We start from the raw sequence: 20,872 nt of genomic DNA, 5'->3' as shown, positions 1-20,872 counted from the left end.
GTTTGGTTTTGTGTTGTGACAAAACGCTTTTGATCATATCAGACCAGCAGGCGGCAGCTAATAAAACTTTTATGGTCCTTAAATGTCAAAATGAGCAATGCATGTATGCATGACATTGTGAGTATGACTGAAAGAGGCTTTCTCACTGAGGCCCTCTGGTGTTACAGAATCTGGCTCTTTCATTCAAGGTGTACTAAACATCATAATCTCACAATAAGACATTTCCTCAGATGACGGATAATTTCAAATTATAGTTACAGTTTAGTTGGGCTGGTCTTAAAACCGACCAGGATCGTGCTAAATTTGTTTTTAAACATCCTTCCAAATTTAACTGAATTTTGTTAGTTTGGTTACTTGGTTATTTCTTGGTAGTAAAAACATACCATCATTTAGACAGTGCAGACTTTAAATATATGGTTTGAAATGTGAATTTACACTGAAACGTCATGGATCCCCTTTTAAAAACAAAGTCATAAAATGATGGACACTGAGCATCTAGCTGATCTTCTATATAATCATCTAAACAAGAAAAAAAAAACCTAAAGACAAAACTAATATTAACATTTACGAAAAGTTTGTAATTAAAGAGGCACCACAGCATGATATGGAAAGACAAGGTCACACCATTAAGAAAAAAAGTCCAGGTTTTATTGTGTATCGTGGCTGTAGTCCATGTTTAACTGCCAGATGTGTGTGAAAGAGAAGAGAAGAGAGAGAGAAAATAAGCAGGGTCAGAGCAAAACACAGCAATGTCAACCTTTGTCATCCATGAGCAAATTAATCATGGCAAAGTTAACAGTTGTGTAAAGGAAGATAAAACTCTATTTAACACACTAAGGCGAGCTAAAGTAAACACACAAATGGCATCTAAAAACAAATATGTGAGAAGGAAACTGAAGAAGCCATCTTTGAACCTGAACATGGGACTACAAACCAGTCAACAACAGTGCTAACAGAACTGAGTTGACAGCAGTGGAGTCAACAGTAGAGTAGAATGGGTTAGAGTAGAGTAAAGAGGCGAGCAGAGCGGAGTTAATGGCATCGGTCAGCTGTTTGTCCTTCGGGTGGCTTGAGTATCGTAATGAGGGGGTTCCCAGCATCATGCAGATCAGCAGAGTGGCAGACAGGGGCGTTTGATTGGTCAGCCGGCTCTCAGCAAAGAAACACGTCGCAGTTCTACAGGCTGGGCTGGTCTGAAAACCCGTCTGGATGAGGTTCAGTGATTGACATCTAGAATCTGGTGTTTGCTTGTTTGTCAAAACAGGCGTGAATGAAACAGCCGGGAGGGAGGGATGAGCGCTCTCTCTTCTCCTCCCTCCATACTTCACACAGTGACCTTCACTATGGCCGCCCCTGCCCGCCAAAGCGGAGACGCAGGTTAACCGAAATTGTGAATGGCCAGCCTGAACATGTCATTGGTGCACACCCATGCATCGTTAATGTTCTTCAGGATGAAACTCTGATGGAAACCCATAATGGGATCTTCATCTGCCTGCAAACACACACACAGATGACAAAGCTGTTATTGATTGAGGCCTAGTTCATCGAAAGTACACATTTAGAGTACAGAACACCTGCTACAATAAAATTATATTGTTATTCGTATTGTTTTTATTGAATTGGATCCCTTTGTTTCTCATCCAGCGGTTTCATACTGTCAGACACACAACAGAAATACACCAATGGAATAGTGAAATCAGTACAGTATATTGTGGTCATAAAATACTCCTACAATTCTCACTTTAATATTTTGAATAGGTAAACAATTTGTCAGAATGTAAACGGAAACTTTGTTCACAGAAAAGCTATAGTAACTAGTCTAGCTTTGCCTTAAAATTTTCAACAGTTCCTTCTAGTGTGGTGTGTACCTAGTCAACTAGATACTTGTTGCTGACTAATAAGGCCAACAACAGAAATACCAGTCTTCAAAATTATTGTGATTTTAATAACCTATAGACCCAGTTAACTTCTGGGTCTAGGATATGTCAGAAGCGTATATCTATTCATCTCTCTCCATTTCTTATGCATGTCCGTGTCAAAGTAATCTGTGATATAACCACTCGACTGTAGCAATGCAGGCATGCATATAATAACCTGCAAAGAAAAGGGTGCTAGTGACAGCACTGCTAACATTAGCCACACTTTGCATCTATCCTAAAAATCTATTTTTGTATTTTTTTACCTTGAGGTATGAAGTGTGAACTGTAGAAAGTTTAAGTCTCGAATGGAACCATAAGCCTTCCCCCTTGTTGATCATTGCTTCCTGATTCACTTCCAAGCAGATTTAAAGAAATGTAAATGCCTTAAATGTATTTAAAGAATAGACAACCTGTTGCTGCCTTTCTAGGCTAGGTTGTTTGTGCGACTGGTATTTTAACAAGTTAAACCAGACTATTGTCATACAGCAACTGCTGAGATAAAGTCAGTGTGTTTTGTTCATTTTTTACCAGCGGAGTCCGATACCTGTACTTCAAGCAGTTTTCCAGGTAATATCAGGGTTAACCCTGGATTTTTTTTGTACAGTGAAGGTTGTAAACTCCTTACCAGTGTATATCACCACACTATGTTCCAAACATTCTAAAAAATCAGTTCTTCTAAAAATAGTGTCACCATGCTGGAAGATTTCATAGACCTCAATGAGTAGATACGAGACTTTAATTTTTTTATAAATTTTTTTAAAATAACATCTAAAGTCTATCTTTCCTTGATAAGCCTCAGTAATGAATTTTCGGTTAGACCCAACTTTATTCTTTGATCTTTTTTGTGATCTGTAAGCATTTTAAAAACAATTTTATTGCTCCATAAGCATTAATATGTGATCTACACCCATTTGCATTTGATGACCTTATATCAAATTTACACATAGACTAAGCCTACATTTGAATTCAATTTCTGTTTTTCCTATTTAATTTTTTACTCTCAGACTCTCAGAATAAAAACTGCCCTTTAAAATATTAATTTAATGAAATACTCAATTATGATCCATCGGCTCATCCCATGTCTTAATAATAAAGTTGTAATATTGATGGATTTGGTAAGTTGCACAGGCTGTATTTTTGTCATTGTTCTTTCATGGCTTCAAATAACAAACTATAACAAAACTTTATTAATATAGCTGCAGTCTTCCAGTTTTATTGACTAAAGGACTTAAAGCTCATACATAGATTCTTCCTCTTTAACGCTAAACTACTGTACAGTGCTTTTCCTCTCATACCACTGTTTTGCTGGACCAGCTCTGTTACTTTCAGTCTGTAATATGTATTTAACCTCTTCATATTTTTCCCCATATTATAGTTTTATAATTCTTTTTAAAATCAGACACTCTCCTGTCAGTACACTTAATCCATAATTGTGTCTGATCAAATGCTGCCAACACCATCCTATTCAAGTAAATGCAGTCTAAATTGGTAAACACTGTGTTAATGTGTGATCAGTCATCCTTACTGCCATTGTTAGGGTAAGTGAATCCAGATAACACAAAGATACCCTGATAGCCTGGGCGTGTGTATACTCTAAACGCAGCTTAAAAATAAGAAAAATGACCACATTTCCCATCACCCAAAGAACTGAAAATCCTGTAAATACTTTAGATCAAAGTGTCCCCACAGAAGCAGGACCACCCTGCTGTTTTCTAGTGGGGCTAATGTGGCTAACATAATTATTAACTTTGATCTCTCTCCCACATACACACACATACTCTCACACACTCAAGCTCTGAGGAAAAATTAAATGTTGAGGGAAGACTATAAATTGAGCACGAATTGTGCAAAGAGTGATTTATAACCAGCAGAGAGGTACTGGGTGTGTATTTCTGAGTTTATGTGGTTTTATGCGCTTCAGTGTCGGTAAACTCAGCTGGCTTTCTGTTAGCTGTGTGCATTAGTTTGCTTCTGTCCTACTTCCGACACTCATTTTAACACAGCTGAACCACCAGTACATTTTTTTCTCATTTAAAATTTTATGTTATTGTTGTCGGACAACAGAAAAACTAAAATACAGACACTGAAACGCACTGTTAGAGGCTGAGATTTTTTTTAAAAAAAACAACCCCCCCCCCCCCAAAAAAAAACTAATCAGAATTGTATTTTGGACCAAAACTTGAAATATACATTCAGGGGACATCTGGAACTACATTAATACTTCTTGAAGTGGCCTTTATAATTTGAACTGAATGTGGTAAATGGTTTCAAATTACTCTTAGGCATACTAAATGTAATATTTGTATGGACAATGTTTCACTTCAACAATTAAATATTCCTCAATTTTTACTTTTCTGAGCGCTTTCTTACTTTTAGACTTATCGACAAGTCTCATTTCTTCTCCTTAAGAAAAAGAAGAGAGAAAAAAAAACATCCGTAGTTTGAACCCAGTTCAGGTGAAGAGAGTGAAGAAAACTGACTGGGGTACCACCAACTGCCGACATGATGGGGACAAAAAGTCAGTTGAAAGTTACGTTATCATTTACTGGATTAACATTTTTGCCTAAAAAGTGTTTCAAATCCAGTTTCTACATTAAACACACACGCACGTTCACACACTAAAATCTTTCTTATCATGTTCAACCTATAAATTGTAGTTTAAAATTAAGGAGCACCGATCAGATCTTGGAGGATTAAGGGAAATAACCTTATTTTCTGTATAGGTCAATGTGTGACAATTTAGCTGTAAAACAGTGAATCCTGTCACGCTCCATTCAATGACATCGTGATAGCACTACTTACTTTAAGCTGTCCTACAACCATACTCAAGATGCAGCTGTCTGGAGTTGGCTGATGGTCCTGCGCCGTTATACTATGCGCTATTTTTTGAAATGGGAGACTCTGGTCCACACAGATAATGAAGATACACAAGAGAAAGATTAATACAGGTATATCAGGCAGTGAAAACATTTACTTAAGATGTGTCTGAAGTATTCCAAACTATTTTGATATAAATATTCCATATAGAGATTTAATAATCACTAAAGCTGTGTACATTAGCCATCTTCTTTTAATAATGACATATCACAGTTTAACCTGGTTTCTAGTGTGCATGAGCTTACACTGTCACTACACGTCTCACTTAAGCCACTAACCACCTGTTGCATGCATGTGACCTCTGTATAAGACAATGGGTTAGCAAATGTACTCACAGCGAGTTTCTCGACAATTGCTCTTTTTCCCTGGTACTGCTGTCCTTCCCACGTAAGGCATGATGCATCGATCTGTGTAGACAGTGGGAAAGAGAGATCAGTGCAAAAGTGGAAGAGGATGCAATGTGCAGATGAAAACCCACATCATGACTCAGCAGATTCCTTAAAACATCATCAATTAGACACTGACATGTACAGATTAAAATCACAGATTGTTACAACCAACATAATTATTTTGTCAGGGTTTTTGGGCTGCTTTGATTCATAAAACTGAACCTGCACAATCATTTTAATAAGTAGGTTTATTTAATGACTTTTCCTTTTGAGACCTTTTTTTTCCCCAAATAAGGAACGTGAACATAGCACACAGAAAAAGACTCATTTTCCTATTCATTAAATCACTCATAGAATGCGTGCCCCGAGGGCCATATAATGACATAAGGGCTAAAGCTAGGGGTTACTCAATGTTCTGATTATTTAATAATACCTGTGCAATGTATAGACAAGACTGCTTATTTTGTTTCAAGACAGATTTTATTATATATAAATACAATTCCATCATAAAAAATAAAACCATTTTCAACAGAAGTTCCACACATTTAAAAAGGTGGAGTCAAAGAACACAAAATGTGACAGTTTCTGTCAACTAAACTAAGAACTTATTGACAAACTGTTTACCTTTGTGCCTTTGGCAGCACTTTGTAATTATATAATCACAAGTTCTCAACTATAGAGGGAAAAAAAATTCAATCCAAAGATCCATGGCTTGGCATGTGCATGGTATGTGCGAGTGAAAACGACATGCTTCCAAATAATAATCATCATGACCACAAGCCACAAGTTCAGGAGTAAGTCTGACAATGCAAGGCTGATGTCTAGACCGCTCGATTATCAAAATCCAGATATATTCTGGTCAATATTGGACAATTATTCACTGACTTTAGAAACATTTATCTATTTATTTATTTTAAAAGGCTTCCTAACAGTGAATTCCCTTAAACTTGAAATTAACTTCATATATGCATATTAACCAAAAAAAAAAAAAAAAGTGAACTAAACGAAACATGCTACTACGTAGACAGGAGTGAGTTTGGGTAAAAATCAACACAAAAACTAAGGACTTTTTAGAAAACACTATTCTTTTCATTCACCATGTTTTCTGACTCAGTCTTGTCGCATTGTTTAGAACTAAATGACAGCAAAACTGAGGCTATTTTATTCAGCCCTCCCAGCCCCACAAACATCTTCACTGAGTTACTTGCTCATTTATCCAGATATGTCGACACTGTCATTAAAAATCTTGGTGCTTTTATTTCCTTAACTTTTAACAATCAAATCAGGAATTTTGTCAAAAGCCGCTTGACAACATTCACCAACTGAGAACCATCACCAAATGAAAACTAGTTTTGTATCCAAAGAACTAAAGAGTTATCAATGCCTTTATCACCTCTCAGCTGGACTACAGCAATTCCCTGTGTGTAGGATTGCCCAATTGCACTTTCTTTCATTTACAAATGGTTCAAAGCACAGCCGCTCAACTCGTACGAGTAAGCAAAGCTGTTTTAGCTAAGCTGCGCTGGCAACCTGCAAAGTTTTGAATATATTTAAACATTATTTGTTTTAAAGCCCTCTATGGATTAGCTCAACAAATATATTACAGATCTTTTAACTCCACATCACATCACTGAGGTCATCATCACAATAACTTCTCTTGGTGTCCTTTTCTCACATAAAATCTAAAAATGACCAAGACTTTGCAAATATTGCCCCTAGGCTCTCGAACTGTCTGCCACTTCTATATTTTATTTTTTTTAACTGTTGTCTGACATATTTCTCAGTTATAAATTTTAATATGCTGCCTGTCTGTTATGCAAGCTATGTGTTTGTAAAACACTTTAAAATGTGCCATATACATAAAGTGACCTGAGTGGACAATACCTAAATCCTAAATCATAAGGATTACAAACTCGAAATTAAGGAAAGTGAGCTTATTACAGCAAGTGTTTACTCATAAACACCTACATAAGACAAGTCCAACTCACATATATAGATCCCAGTTGTGATCTGTCAGAGTCAAACATCTGATAGTAGTGCTGCACAAAGCTGGATCCTATCTGCTCCCACAAAGGCTGGTCCACCATCCTGAATCACCCTGCAACTCACACTGAGCGTGTGGGAGAGAGCGAGTCAGACAAACGTAATGAGATAAGAAAAAGGGCAATGCATAGAAAAAACAACAACAACAACAGCACCACCACCACCACCACCACCAGCAGCCTCCCACTTATATCAAAACTAATTTATAGTCACCAGATGTCAACATAAGCTTCAGATTTCTGAAAACCCTCTTGGACAGCCCTCACTACCATAATTCAAGACAGTATTCTGGGATGATGTTGTTTTATAGAATCAAGCTCTTAAAGCAGCGAACAGTACAATAGACTGTACAGTACACATTGCTTTGATTTTTGTTAAAATTTTTTAAAAGAAAAATATGTTTTTAACTAAAGACCACAAAAAAATAGCATATAGATCCTGTTTCATTGACAAAAATAAAGGTTAAAATTACTTATACTGAATGAGCCAAAGTATATTTTGCTGCAACGGATCCCTCCGCTCGGGTGACACTGACAGCCCAAGTCATGTGCTCCCACATAACGATACACGGCTGTTACTGGAACAATCCGAGCGCTCTGCACATTAGCAGTAGACTGCGAGCAACATACCCCGAATTGCGACCACACATAAGTAGTTCAGGGCCCCGTAAATATAGTCAGAAGTAAAGGGAGATTGAGGAAACATGAGCAAGTAACGTTAATGTACGAAAAAGCTCATTTTTAACTACTTAACTCTAGCTAACTAGCTGCTGCTAGCTTGTGTCATGTTTGCTAATGTTGACTCAGCCTGTGCTAGCACAGACAGTTCATATACGTAGCATGTCTCCTCGCCAGCCAATGTTAGGCGTCAGATAAATTATATTTCCAGGCGTTAGCTGATCGGCCAGCTGGTAGTAGCCTGTTCACCAGTTACTAAAAATACCCCGTCTGCTTTGAGTGTTCATACCTCTTGCGGGCCCGCGCGCACAGCTCTGGAACCCCGAAGCAGCTACTCTACATAGGCGTGTCCGTCGTTAGCCCCAAACCGGCCAATAGCAACCGATTTAATAACTTATACCGCGTCAGGCTTGTTCAAATGTCAGATTAAACTAGCGCTTTTTGTTTTCGAACATGTTTCCATTCACTATTTTGTAAGGGGGCACCATAAAAACTAGTAATAAAAACTTACCTCTTACGCCGAGGCCGGCTGCACGATCGCACAGTGCAATGTCTGCTCCGCTACGAGGGTACGTACAAAAAGCCGTAAAAGGCCCGATGCATTATGGGGATTGTAGTATATACTCAAAACACGCTCAATTTGCTCGTCTGTCACATTTGACATAATACTGCCACATTCTGATACATACTATATAAAGATATGTCTATTTAAAAGTGTGTCATTTCCAAATCACACGTTTTGATGATTTCTGAAGTGAAAAAACAATAAAAACCCATGGAGTAACAGACAATAAAAATGGTAAGTCAAAAATGGTTTTATTTTATTTGATGTACAAAGATTAAATGTGCTACAGTCACCACTGTCCAGCAAGAACACTTACATTACATTAGCTTTTAAAATGACATCAATTTGCAGCACAAAACAGATTTAGTAATTTGTAACTTGTGCCTTTATTGTTCTCTTAGGTTAGGTTGCTGAGTCCACCAGACTGAGAAAAAACGCATAAGCAAAGCTTTTTACCCAAACACGATTTATTTCTGCAGTCAGCAGCAGTAAAGGCCACCGCAAATAGATCCACAAACCAACACACCCTGGTTTGTTAAAAACATCAGATCTACATTGCACAAATTAGGTTTCGATAATTAAATAAAATATACTAATTTGTTTGAGTTTTATTCAATATTAGGGGTTACTGTCAGTTGCCAGTTCTTGGATTCCTTATATTTGTACAGTCAATCAAAAGGCATTTAAATGCACACTTGATGAATACCACTGACACAGAAATAAATAAATCTATTCTCTTACTATTTTAGTTAGTTTCTATAGTTAGCAACTATCTATCTATTTACTGAATTATTTTTACAAATGAAGTGCAGCTCATATGGGTTGTGAACCTTCTCAGAATAAATCCTTGAGATTATATAATAACCCTGTTAATATCAGGGCATTGGGGAATCTTTTATTGAGCCCTAGGTTGCAAAGCATTTTTTAACAGTCAAAGATTGGAAGACATTTTCAAACATGCTATCAGCATTTGAAATATAAAACTGGCAGAGAAAGGTGCTTATCTGGGGTGGACATATTACCATTAGCAGCACATTAACTTATCTGTTTCTGCAGAGCATGGACTACAACGTCACTGAGCCTCACCGCTTTCCTTGTTTTGGTCCTGAAAGAAATTAATTTTACTACATGTGTTGCTATCTACTCTCAAGCTACAAGTAACACATGTTTAAATACTAAAATTCTCCCATTAATAGGCTACACAAAACTGCCTGATTACATCAACGCCAAGGTGCTGAGGACCTGTGCTAGCCAGCTGCCCATGATCCTGAGTCACATTTACAGCCAACGTTTGAAACAGGAGATGATATCAGTATTAGGGAAAACATCCTGTCTAGTTCCTGTACCAAAAACCTCAACACTATTAAGAATTTAAAGCCTATTGACCACTTGCCATTACATCATATTTAATGAAGATTGTCGAGAGATAAGTACTGTCCAACATAAGTGAAAACATCTCGTGACCCTCTGCAGTTCGAATACAGAAGCTACCAGAAATATGAACGAACATTGTCCACTATCTCCTGGATTAATGATTACCTGTCCGACAGACTGCAATTTGGGAGACTGGACAGTACAGTACAGGAGCTCCAAAGGGAACTGTGTCATCTCCATTTGTGCTCACCTTGTACACCTGAGGTTTTCAGTACAATTGTGGTCTATGCAATCTACAGAAATACTCTGACAATTCTGCAGTTGTTGGCTGTACTAGCTGTGGGTGGGAAGAGGAGCACAAAGCACTAGTGGGTGAATGGACTGACCTGGGAGGATTAATCTGCTTCCAAATGTGAATAAGACCAGAGCGACTGCGATCAACTTCAGAGGAAAGAGGACAACTGACCCATGCCTATCCTGGGACAGGATGCTGATGTGGTGGAGGAGTACAAATACAGAGGCATCCATATCAACAACAGGTTGAACTGGAAGACCAACACAGAAGTTGTATCCAAAAAGAGGATGAGCAAGCTCTACTTCCTAACGAAGAGAGCAAAACGAGAGCAAAATCACGGAGATTTTCCATCAGCCAGTTGTAGTGAGCACAATGTGCTTTGCTGTGGTGTGCTGGGGAAGCAGCATCAGAGCTGGTGACTTGGATGTTGTAAATGAATGTATTTTTTTAAACAGGCTCAAAAAATGTTACATTATTCAGTTCTTTATTCTCTGTCATACATATTGTGTTACAATGTTGGATACTCATTTTAAACATGGCCAGAGTTTTCAATGTTAAAGTCAATATACGTGGCTGTGAGTCATTGCTCTAAATGCCTTCTCCTACATTTGTTCTTCTCCTGAATATGTATGGCTTCATAGTGAATGGGGATTAATCCCTAAAAAGGTCATCTCAAGCGCACACTAACTGTGAACACAGAAGTTCCACCCACTTGCTTTTCAAACGCTCTGATTTCGAGGGGCAGCCAATCAGAAGAAAGTCTGCTTAAAGGAAAGAGGAAAGTATGAAGTGAAGGACTCCACCAAGGCCCAGAATAAAATAAACAGGGATTATTTTGAACTGTCAGTCATGCAAAGATACTCTGTTAAAGGAGAAGAATATGAATGTAGTAAATGAATGGACATGGCATAGTAGGCCCCTTTTAATACCATATCAAAGAAAGTAATATGAATTAAAATTATTTTAATAAGATGCATTTAGCCTGATTAGCACAGTTAGCAAAGCAAAAATCAACAAAAACACTTAACCATTTCCAGGGAACAAATGAAAATAGTTCTGGCTGATTTTACAAGGCTTTAATTTTCCCCAGAACAAAAGAGGTGAAGGGCATTGTTCTTACATTTGTTTTACATTTGTGTGAATAAGATGAATAAGATCATTGAACTGTTGCAATACAGAATGAATACTATACGAGTATTTCACTCACTGTTAGGAAAGTGGTTTTAAGATTTGATGGTACATTTTCCACTGAATTGTCAAGGAGCTGAAGGTAAAGCTTGGAAACTCACAAGTATCCCAGTGGCCACAATTTCTAATATTTAATTCAGCATCTTCACAATTTTGATCACATGTTGTGAATTACATCAAGGCTCAAACTTGAGACCCCAGCCGCTAAACCCAGGCTCTAAGAGGAGATGGGATCACCACTGTTGCCTGCTTCACCTTGAGATGAGGCCACATGTAGATCCGTTTCCTCTCCAAAATATGTTGTCCTGTGGGCTTCCCTATACATATGAACACACACATATATACACATGGCTCTCATTTGACATAGTAAAACAGAACCAGACACAGAAAATTACTCATAACCTTCAAGGGTTATCTGAACTGATGGTATAAGGCTAGGCAGTAATGTATGCTGCACATATTTTAAAGCCCCTTGAGGCAAAATTATGACTTTATTCAGTATAAATAAAACTGACTCATCCAGTATTTATTTGTGTGTGCATGCATATGTGTGTATGTTTCAATGTATATCTATTTTTATCACCTAGACTCATGGACAGGGAACATGTTGCTCTCAGGGGCATCAGAGGTGACTGGTTCCTCTTGTTGCTGGGACTGAATGTGGCTTTGCCACTGGGACCCACTCTCATCAGTCTGAAAAACATTTTGGTGGCAATGTTTGGTCGCTACTTTTTTTGTCAGTTTACGATGACATTTTGCAAATATTATTATTTCCTCCACTCTTTATGTCAAGCTGTCTCTAACGCTGGAATAGCAGTATCGATCTTCTGGACCCTAATTTATTCATATTTAGGCTCTTTATCAGCTTTATCAGGTGACATTTATTAGATTAGAGACAAATATTGACACACACATTACATTTATTAGAATATTCATAGGATTGAAAATCTGTTCAAGTTCTACATACGTAAAGTACCTGGACAGAGGTTGAGACGTGTGTCTTGGCCTGCATGCTGCCTCTTTTGTGGAGTTCCAGCAGAGTGTCATGCTCACTCTTTAACTGATCAAAGTCGTCCTGGAGTGTCTTCAACTTCACAATAAAAAGAAAAAAAAAGTCACCAAAGACTGTTGAGATGTTAAGTCATGAAGTCTACATATAGTATCCAGCATGAGATACCTGTAGCTCGGTCCGTTGGTGTTTCTGTTCAAGGGCGTCCCAGTCACACTGGGGCACAACACCCCAGTACTCTGCATTCATCCTGTTCAGTTCCTCCTGGGCGTTCCTCAGGTCTTCTCGACACACCTTTAGAGCAAGCTGCAGTTCCACAGGATCCTTCCAATCTAAATGGAAACACATGTAAGAGCATGACACACTTCCCTATAGACATTTATATTTTATAAACATAAAAACATATGTTTAGCTGTGCTCTAGAGGTTACTGTACTTGGGTTTTTTAAAAATATAGATAATGTTGGCCTTTTCCATCTTTATGATGAGCCAAAGGTTCTCAAGGAGGTTTTCAAACTTTTTCTGGCATGCCCCACATCATAATCAATAATAATACAAAAAATGTTGGAAATTAGTGAAATAAAACTTAAAAGAACAGATTTTTGCAAACTTTCACAGAGTTAGAACTCTTTCTAACTCACCGTTAAAGAAACACTGTGTTAAAGGTGAGTAGCTAAAGGTCTACTATGGGCAGAAATTCAGTTTCTGATGGCACAGATTTCTACCCATAGTCTACTCACTGGTATTTGTTTCCAGCAAACAAGCACACTTCCCAAAGTGTAAACTATCTATTTCTATAAAAAACTTACAGAGTTATTCTCCATTACTACAATAGTTACAGAGAGTCTCTAGTAAGTCACTGGAAATGTTTCCTAAGGAATACCATCCAATAAAGATATTGACAGTTTCAACGTTTAAACAAATTATTATTTTCAGTATCACTTAAAGGGTATCAATTGTTTTTCCTTAATTTCCATCGTACATATACTGTTACTATGCCGACTCCTCATAATAACCTTCAAATCATTTGGTCAGAGTGTGAGAAAGTAATCCCTTTGATAAATAAAATAAAATAAATCAATTAATTAATCCCAATAAAGAATATGTTATATTGTCTTAAAACCATACACGTTTATTTTGGGAAGAAATCACATCTAAATTCCCATCTAAAAAAAAGGACCTTAAGTTATTTTCAGTTCACTGTTAAGTAGTTAAAGATGTAATAGATGTTGTTATAACTGTACTTTTGTCTGCAGAACGCTCCTCCTTCACAGTACTTTTTGTCATGTCATTGAGCTGCCAAATCAGCAACCTGCGAGCATCACGCTCCTCCCGGTACTGCAGATACTGGTCAGACAGTTCTGACTGCAGATGATCCACCTTAAGAGGAACAACAGGCAGTGGGGTGACTGATATGATAATGATGAGCTATTAATTGATGGATAAATTTCCTTCATGCGCAGGCTTGTGTGTATGCTTTCATGCCCTTAAGCTTTTATGCTTTCATAAAAACTTTCATGCCCTTAAAAGTCACATGTCTTGATGCATTCTCAATCATCCAGGTAAGTAAATCTCCAAAAGTTGATTCTGTTTATCTAGATGTAGCATTTTCAGTGGGAGAAACGTTTCGTCACTCATCCAAGTGACTAACAGTCACATGATTAATTAAACAAAAATAAAATTAAAAGTATGCCATTTACCACTGCCTGCACTGTCTTCTCTCTCTTTCTTATGGCTTCAATCTCTTCCTTTAGCTTCTGCTTCTCCATTTTCAAGGCAGCAATCTCAGCCTGCTCCTCTGCCCAGCGAGCTTGAATCTTTCTGTCACATTCCTCTGTCACCAGCCTCAGATGGGACTGCAGTGGTTCCAGCTTTTTGATTTGTTCTCCCTGACGAACTGAAAAGATGTACACAATGCATGCATTACAGCAAATAATCAACTCACTGATATAAAGTCTTTATACAAAGAAAAGCTAACCTATACAAACTCCATCTTTTTACTGAATAGACAATTAGTTTAAACTAGGTTAGAATAACATGTTGTGACCAACTCTTTCTATGCTACAATAGAACTTATCATTTTACTGCCTACACAGACTGCTAGGACCTTTTAGAAAACTATTGGAATCTAGTGGAATCCTTTCCACTAATTTTATTAACCTCTTAACCCAGATTTGCTCTCACAAATGCTGAGTCGAATCCTTACAACGATGAAGAAAACTGTATGATTATGTATAGGATGATTTAGAAGAAAACACTCAAAAATGAATGGCAAAGAGACAGAATAGTACCCAGAGAAGACTCAAAATTATTAATATAATTACTGAACATTAACTTCACTAAGTTTTGAGAAATTAATTCTGAATAATATTTTTTTGACAAAGAAATACATTGCCTGACTTTGCAAGGCTGGATGGAACCACACTGGTTGGTGTGTATTATGACTGCAAGAAAGGTCCTAATGAAATTATACTTTGCAGTCAAAGTAGGCTAGACTAAATACTAGGCTAAATACTTTAGCCTAGAATCCTCATAATATATTCCCATAACCATCCTGTCTCTAAAGAGATATCTACGTTGTTGTTACTATTGTACATCCTCTCTTTGCATGTGCATTTGAACCAATAAATTTAGTTTGATGTAAGACATTTACCACTTAGATGTGAGAGAATATTGATATTTATTATAAATATATAACTTAACCCTATTACCCTATTATATTAACCTATTACCCAAAGGTAGTATATTTTTCTGTTTTTCCCAAAAATGTTGTGGGATGCCATTTCTAATCTGGTTCAAAACCTTCTCAAATCTGCTATAAATTGTTTTTTTAAATAGCATTTTTATAAAATCTATACAAATCAGGCTAGCTTTCTAATAGAGTTACTGACCAAAGGTGTTTTCATATTCCTTTTTAATGGCAGACAGAAGGGGTTGGTAAGTTTTGAAGGCAGTGATGAAACATTCAAATGCATTGCGGTAGACCTGTAGGCAAAGTAGAGTAAGATTTTAAGTACTTAGACTGCAGCAAGAAAATACGTGTATATCTTCTAAACATAAATACAATCAACAAAAACATTTCACCTGAAGTTTCAGCTCCTGAAATTTCGGCTCATGTGGGTCGATAGCATGAAGCTCCTTGCTCACATAGTTCTCCAGCTGCATCAGAAGTTGTGGCTTTCTGTCTGGGCCTGCATAAAAGAAACTGCCTCCTGTCCAGCACTGCATGATTGGTCACACAAAGGCACACACAGTACTGTGAAAGGAACTTTGCTGTTACACTGAAAGATAACGTTTATAAAGATGCCATAAAGTTCTTAAATGATCTTTATACCAATGAAAAGAATTTAGATGTTGGCAGGACAAAGTCAGACTGCTGTTTGTGAAATGTTGCCTGATTTACGTACCTTTCTCGTTGCACATGGTTGGACAGATACACCACCAGCACTTTCCTCTTCATGTCCTTCCTCTGATTCCTGGGCTGTGTAACTTTGCAGATTGTGTTCATATGTAAGTCTAATATGCAAAGAACACAGTCAGTCTGCCTTAAACGTACTTTAAATAAGCTTTGAAATACAAATGTATTTATACATAAAAACAAACGTAGCATGATATTTGGTGTAAATGAAGTCATTTTATCACTTGCCTTGTTTTTTGTGACGGTGTTAAAGGTGGAAATTTTATATCTTTGTTTGGTGACATTTATAGCTTTGATATAAAGGGTAGACAATAACAAACACTTAGCCCGTTTAAAACTTTTGTATTTCTTCCGTTTAACTCAATGAGATCAGCTTTAGCGTCGCACAGCACAACATTTGTAGCAGGGTTTCCATGGTAACGATGACTGACTACGCAACAAGACCCCACGTAGTTGCCCGGTGCGCGCCTAACTAATTTTAAAAATGGCAATGATTTTATCTGCTCAACTCAATCATTAACTTTGATATATAATAACTAATATATGGCAACGTGTTTTATAAAGGCTATTTCACATATCTGCTATATTAATTACAATATAATAAAACTTTGTAAACAACACTGTGTTTTTATGAACAGGCACATATTTCGCCGTGGAAATAATACTGCTATTAATACTTAAAAAGACCCTGTCACTCACAAATAAATACAAGTTTCACCATGTAAAGTTCAAAATTAAATTATATAACGTTTTGAAAACGTGTGTAAGTTTAACAGACGAAAACTACATTTCCTAGCCACCTATCTCACTGGAAGGCCCTAAACCCGTCTGACAGTAGTGGAACTCTGTAGTCATTTCTAGAGACATTAGCATAAAAGCGAGCGTACAGCTGAACTACAGTACCCACACGACACTGTTTCAGCCTACAGTACATTCTGCTGCTTATCCGGGGATGTCACACCGCTGCTATTTTCTCCCCTCAGTCCCTCTCACTCTCAGCCTACAGCTCCAGCGGACTGACACTGGGCTTTGGATAGAAAGAAACGAACAATAAGATACAAAAACAGGAGGCCAAAAAAATGACAGAGCTCGGAGCGGGAAGCCTGCCGCTGGGAGATCCTGCTTTTAATTACCAGGAGCACGAGCTTAACGAGAGGCTGAAGCGGCTTTACCCGGCTGTAAACGAGGAAGAGACCCCTTTACCCCGATCCTGGAGCCCCAAGGATAAATACAGCTACATTGGGCTGTCACAGAACAACCTACGGGTCCATTACAAAGGTTAGAGACCTGGCTCATCACTGATGGGCCTAAGTGTGTAGTCAAAACAGCAGTTCAAATCTGTCTGTGTTGTTGCGGAAGGGGGGTCTCTCTCTCTCATACACACACACACACACACATACACACTCAGTATGCGATTATGTTGACTGTGTATGTGCGTGTGCAGTCCTGGTAAATCTAGTCTGAGCTGCCTCTCCTGTCCTGTAACCTTGCTTTGTTTCACGAATGAGCAGAGGAATGCCCAGATGGGTGACAGTGAACTCGCTAACCCTGGCCATCGGTCTCATTACCGTCACACTGAAATTCATCTTCAATATCATGGCTCTTCTTTGTTTATTTACTGTTTATGACGTTACTGCTTTGCAGTAAACTCACTGCATCTGACGTTCTCCTCGCTTTGTACTGGAAGGGGACACTGGCAGCACTAACGACGCATAGTTTATTGGCAAACCCCTGTCTAACTTACGGGAGCTTGCTAACAGAAAGCTGTTAACCAAACACATTAGTTAGCCTTGTGGCTAACCAGCTAACGTTAGCCAACTTAGCTGTTCCTGATATTGAATTGAGGACAGTAGGTTCCGAGGTGGACACCAACAGAACTTGTTGTTTTCCAGTGCAGTGTTAGTTGAAATATTAAAGCTGTACAGTGCTACAGCAAACAGGATAAAATGGCATTGTTTTGTGTTTCTCGCGTGATTTCAGAGCAGTGTTCTAGAAGTCTTTTCCAATCATTTTTTCCGTCCACCTCCATTCAGATCTGCGTGCCCCGAGCCTAACAACAGCCTCAGGTCCAGTCTCTAGCAGGCAACAGAGGTGCTGCCGTGAGAGAGGAGGCCTCTGCGCATTACATTAGGCCAAAATGCACCGTTCTGGTAATAAATCCGGAGTATCGACAGGCTCTGGCATTTTAACGTTAACAGCAACCTGACGGTTCAGTCAGTCTTTCATTCAGATGGATAAAAGCTGACAGCAGGGCTTTTAGCCGTCTCAATTTAGCAACCACCTATATCAAAACAAGGTGACATCCGTGTGACGGCTTCTGTGCTGTTCAGACACCCCCGACACACACACACACACACGCACACACACACACACGCACACACACACACACACACACACACACACACACACACCAAAACAGGAAAACACTACAAGACTTTAATCACACACTGTGAAAAATCCCAATTGATAGGCTACTTTGGGCCCTGTGTAGAAGGCGAGAGGATGCAGGCAAGATGTGTAATTCAAAATTAAGGTTGTGTAATCCATTTTGTGAGGTTTATGGAGTGGTGGTCCTACAGTTTGTAAATAGCAGGGAGGGCCTCTTATTTATAGACTCGGGCCTAAAGCCAGATACAACCGCAGATCATTTAATGCATAATTGATCAGGTCCCTGCTGATGAGCAGTTGAATATGAGCTTCCATTCAGTTTATCTGTTGTGTTGAGAATGCTGATTTACCTTTTGCTATAATCAGTGCTTATAAGATCATTGTATTCTAGTCTAGAATTACCTAACAGCTCTGGCACTGGCTCAAAGTGGTGTATTGCTGAGGATGAGTCATGCCATTTCTTGTTGAGGTTATGTTGGACATGGAGTCATTATGTCTATGAAAGGTGCACAGATTCAGTGACACTGCACTATTGTTAAGGCATGACATATAAATAGGTTTGTTCTGGAGTGTGTGAGATATTTTTTTCTGCTCCTGGTTGTTCCTGCTCTGTTCCCTCACCCTTGTGGTTTGGATGCTATTTTGACCAGCGTGCCAATTTTCTCTGTTCAAGGCCATGCAGTGTCTACCTAGTCCTGCTGCACACTGACAGAGATTAATCCTCGCAGCCTCAGCAGCAAGATAGATACTTAAACAAACTTAATGACTTTGTACCAATAAATGCAGCAAATGGTGTTACTTTTTACACCTCTGGAGATGCAAAGACAATTTTTTTATTAACTTAGAAATAAAGAGAGGGTTACAGTTGCATAGTAGGAATACATAGTAGGAATAAATATAATGTTCTGTAACACACCCTATAGTGTTTTCTTTGCACTTTTAAACTATTACACATATAATAAATTCACCCTGATGAAAGACCAAGCTGTTGACTAAGGATTTTGTTGGAATACTAATTGTTTTGCTGTAGATTTATGTTTTATGAATTACAGTAATCACAATGTCTGTGTACCAAGCAAAATTTTAACTGAACAGCAATTTTCAAAAGCAAATAGTTTCAAAAAAGTCAATTAATCATTTCTTTGACCTGTGAGAGAAGCACTTTAATATATACTGTGAATAACCATAACAGGACTGAAGTGGAACGAAAGGAATAGTATGGGATTTCAAATTCACATACTTTTCAAAATTTAGTTGAGCAAAAGGAAAGCCTTTATCTAAATAGGAGCATGATGATTTCAAACTACAACCCATTTTTTGAGCTATGTTGAAATTAAAGTGCACATATAGAGAAACCTACAGGCTGCTGCGGAATAGTCACAACTAAGGCCCCAGTCATTCTCTGTTGTGTACAGACACCAAAAGCTGGAGTAATAATTGCTGTTATACTTCTTTGAAATCAGATGTCTGCGTGGACCCTTGCGCTCACCTTCTGATAATGAAATTTACGTCACTTAGACTGTGGCGTACCCCCCCATTATAACATAAATGAACTGTGGTGTGTCACATCTTTGGTAAGCTAAGTTCAGTTTTTCTAGCCACACCAGAGCCTGATTACTGCCACACCCATTTTCGATTAAGAAATCACTTAAATAGGACCTGCCTGACAAAATGGAGTAGACCAAAGTATCCTCAAAAGCCAGACATCATGCCATGATCCAAGGAAATTCAGGAACAAATGAGAAAAAAGTAATTAAGATCTATCAGTCTGGAAAAGGCTATAAAGGCATTTCTAAAGCTGTAGATCTCCAGCGTACCACAGTGAGAGCCATTATTCAAAAATGGCAAAACATGAAACAGTGGTGAACCTTCCCAGGAGTGGCCGGTCGACCAAAATTACCCCAAGAGTGCAAGAACGACTCATTCAAGAGGTCACAAAAGAACCCAGAACAACATCCAAAGAACTACAGGCCTCACTTGCCTCAGTTAAGGTCAGCGTTCATGGAACAAAAAGGCTCGTCTCAGGTTTGCCAAAAAACATTTTGATGATCCCCAAGAAATTTACGAAAATAATTTGTGGACTGATGAGACAAAACTTAAACTTCCTGGAAGTTGTGCGTCCCATTACATCTAGTGTAAAAGTAACAGCATTTCTGAAAAGGAACATTATACCACCAGTAAAATAGGGTGGTGGTAGTGTGATGGTCTGGAGCTGTTTTCTGCCTGGAAGGCAGGACCTGGAAGACTTACTGTGGTAAATTGAACCATGAATTCTGTTCCTGAAAGAGATGATCCTGAACATCTTGAAAGAGAATGTCTGGCCATCTGTGTGACCTCAACCTGAAGCGCACTTGGGTTTTGGAACCGGTCAGAGATTCAAAACACTCTCAACAAGTCCACCTCTGAATCCGATTGAGCTGCTGTGGCATGACCTTAAAAAGGCAGTTCATGCTGGGAAACCCTCCAATGTGGCTGAATTAAAACAATTTTGCAAAAATGAGTGGGCCAAAATTCCTCCACAGACAATTCCTCCAAAGACTCCTTGGCCATTATTGCAAACACTTGATTGCAGTTTTTGCTGCTAAGTGTTATTAGGTTTAGAGGGCAATCACTTTTCAAACTATTGTACATCAACAGGTGTGTGGCAACCACTTTCTTCCTTGAACTTATTCTCATAGTCACTCCTCACCACCCTGGTGTTATCCGGAGCCCCAAAAAACTAAGATGAAAT

At 38.3% G+C, this 20,872-nt stretch overlaps 3 protein-coding genes across 5 annotated transcripts in view; 1 reads left to right on the top strand and 2 right to left on the bottom strand.

The window, feature by feature from the left end:
* Nucleotides 1–626: 626 nt before the first annotated feature.
* nutf2 (nuclear transport factor 2) lies at nucleotides 627–8,552 on the bottom strand. Of its 2 annotated transcripts, none has more exons than XM_003439440.3 (5): nucleotides 8,417–8,552; nucleotides 7,174–7,295; nucleotides 5,132–5,203; nucleotides 4,722–4,820; nucleotides 627–1,492 (listed from the first exon to the last, which is right to left on the bottom strand). In XM_003439440.3, the coding sequence occupies exons 2-5, from the start codon at nucleotides 7,270–7,272 to the stop codon at nucleotides 1,379–1,381; spliced, it is 384 nt and encodes a 127-aa protein (XP_003439488.1). In that variant the 5' UTR covers nucleotides 7,273–7,295; nucleotides 8,417–8,552; the 3' UTR covers nucleotides 627–1,378. The 2 variants fall into 2 exon arrangements, with proteins under 2 accessions (XP_003439488.1, XP_005449449.1); XM_005449392.3 differs by lacking the exon at nucleotides 8,417–8,552 and adding an exon at nucleotides 8,195–8,322.
* A 2,535-nt stretch (nucleotides 8,553–11,087) lies between these two features.
* tsnaxip1 (translin-associated factor X interacting protein 1) lies at nucleotides 11,088–16,200 on the bottom strand. Of its 2 annotated transcripts, none has more exons than XM_005449391.3 (10): nucleotides 15,982–16,200; nucleotides 15,743–15,851; nucleotides 15,420–15,526; nucleotides 15,227–15,320; nucleotides 14,036–14,232; nucleotides 13,580–13,715; nucleotides 12,505–12,668; nucleotides 12,304–12,417; nucleotides 11,911–12,020; nucleotides 11,088–11,644 (listed from the first exon to the last, which is right to left on the bottom strand). In XM_005449391.3, the coding sequence occupies exons 2-10, from the start codon at nucleotides 15,756–15,758 to the stop codon at nucleotides 11,545–11,547; spliced, it is 1,038 nt and encodes a 345-aa protein (XP_005449448.1). In that variant the 5' UTR covers nucleotides 15,759–15,851; nucleotides 15,982–16,200; the 3' UTR covers nucleotides 11,088–11,544. The 2 variants fall into 2 exon arrangements, with proteins under 2 accessions (XP_005449448.1, XP_005449447.1); XM_005449390.3 differs by having other exon boundaries at nucleotides 15,420–15,557; nucleotides 15,982–16,198.
* Nucleotides 16,201–16,609: 409 nt separating this feature from the next.
* The window catches only part of ranbp10 (RAN binding protein 10), a 36,196-nt gene continuing 31,933 nt past the window's right edge, over nucleotides 16,610–20,872 (top strand). Inside the window, exon 1 of the mRNA XM_005449389.4 lies at nucleotides 16,610–17,031. Within this exon, the coding sequence (XP_005449446.1) occupies nucleotides 16,833–17,031 (199 nt within the window). The 5' untranslated portion in view covers nucleotides 16,610–16,832. The remainder of the gene's footprint in view (nucleotides 17,032–20,872) is intronic.

Source organism: Oreochromis niloticus, linkage group LG7 (genome assembly GCF_001858045.2).
Source record: "Oreochromis niloticus isolate F11D_XX linkage group LG7, O_niloticus_UMD_NMBU, whole genome shotgun sequence".
Classification (NCBI taxonomy): Eukaryota; Metazoa; Chordata; class Actinopteri; order Cichliformes; family Cichlidae; genus Oreochromis; species Oreochromis niloticus.
The sequence above is the reverse complement of the archived record's forward strand: the minus strand, read 5'-3'. Positions and strand labels throughout refer to the sequence as shown.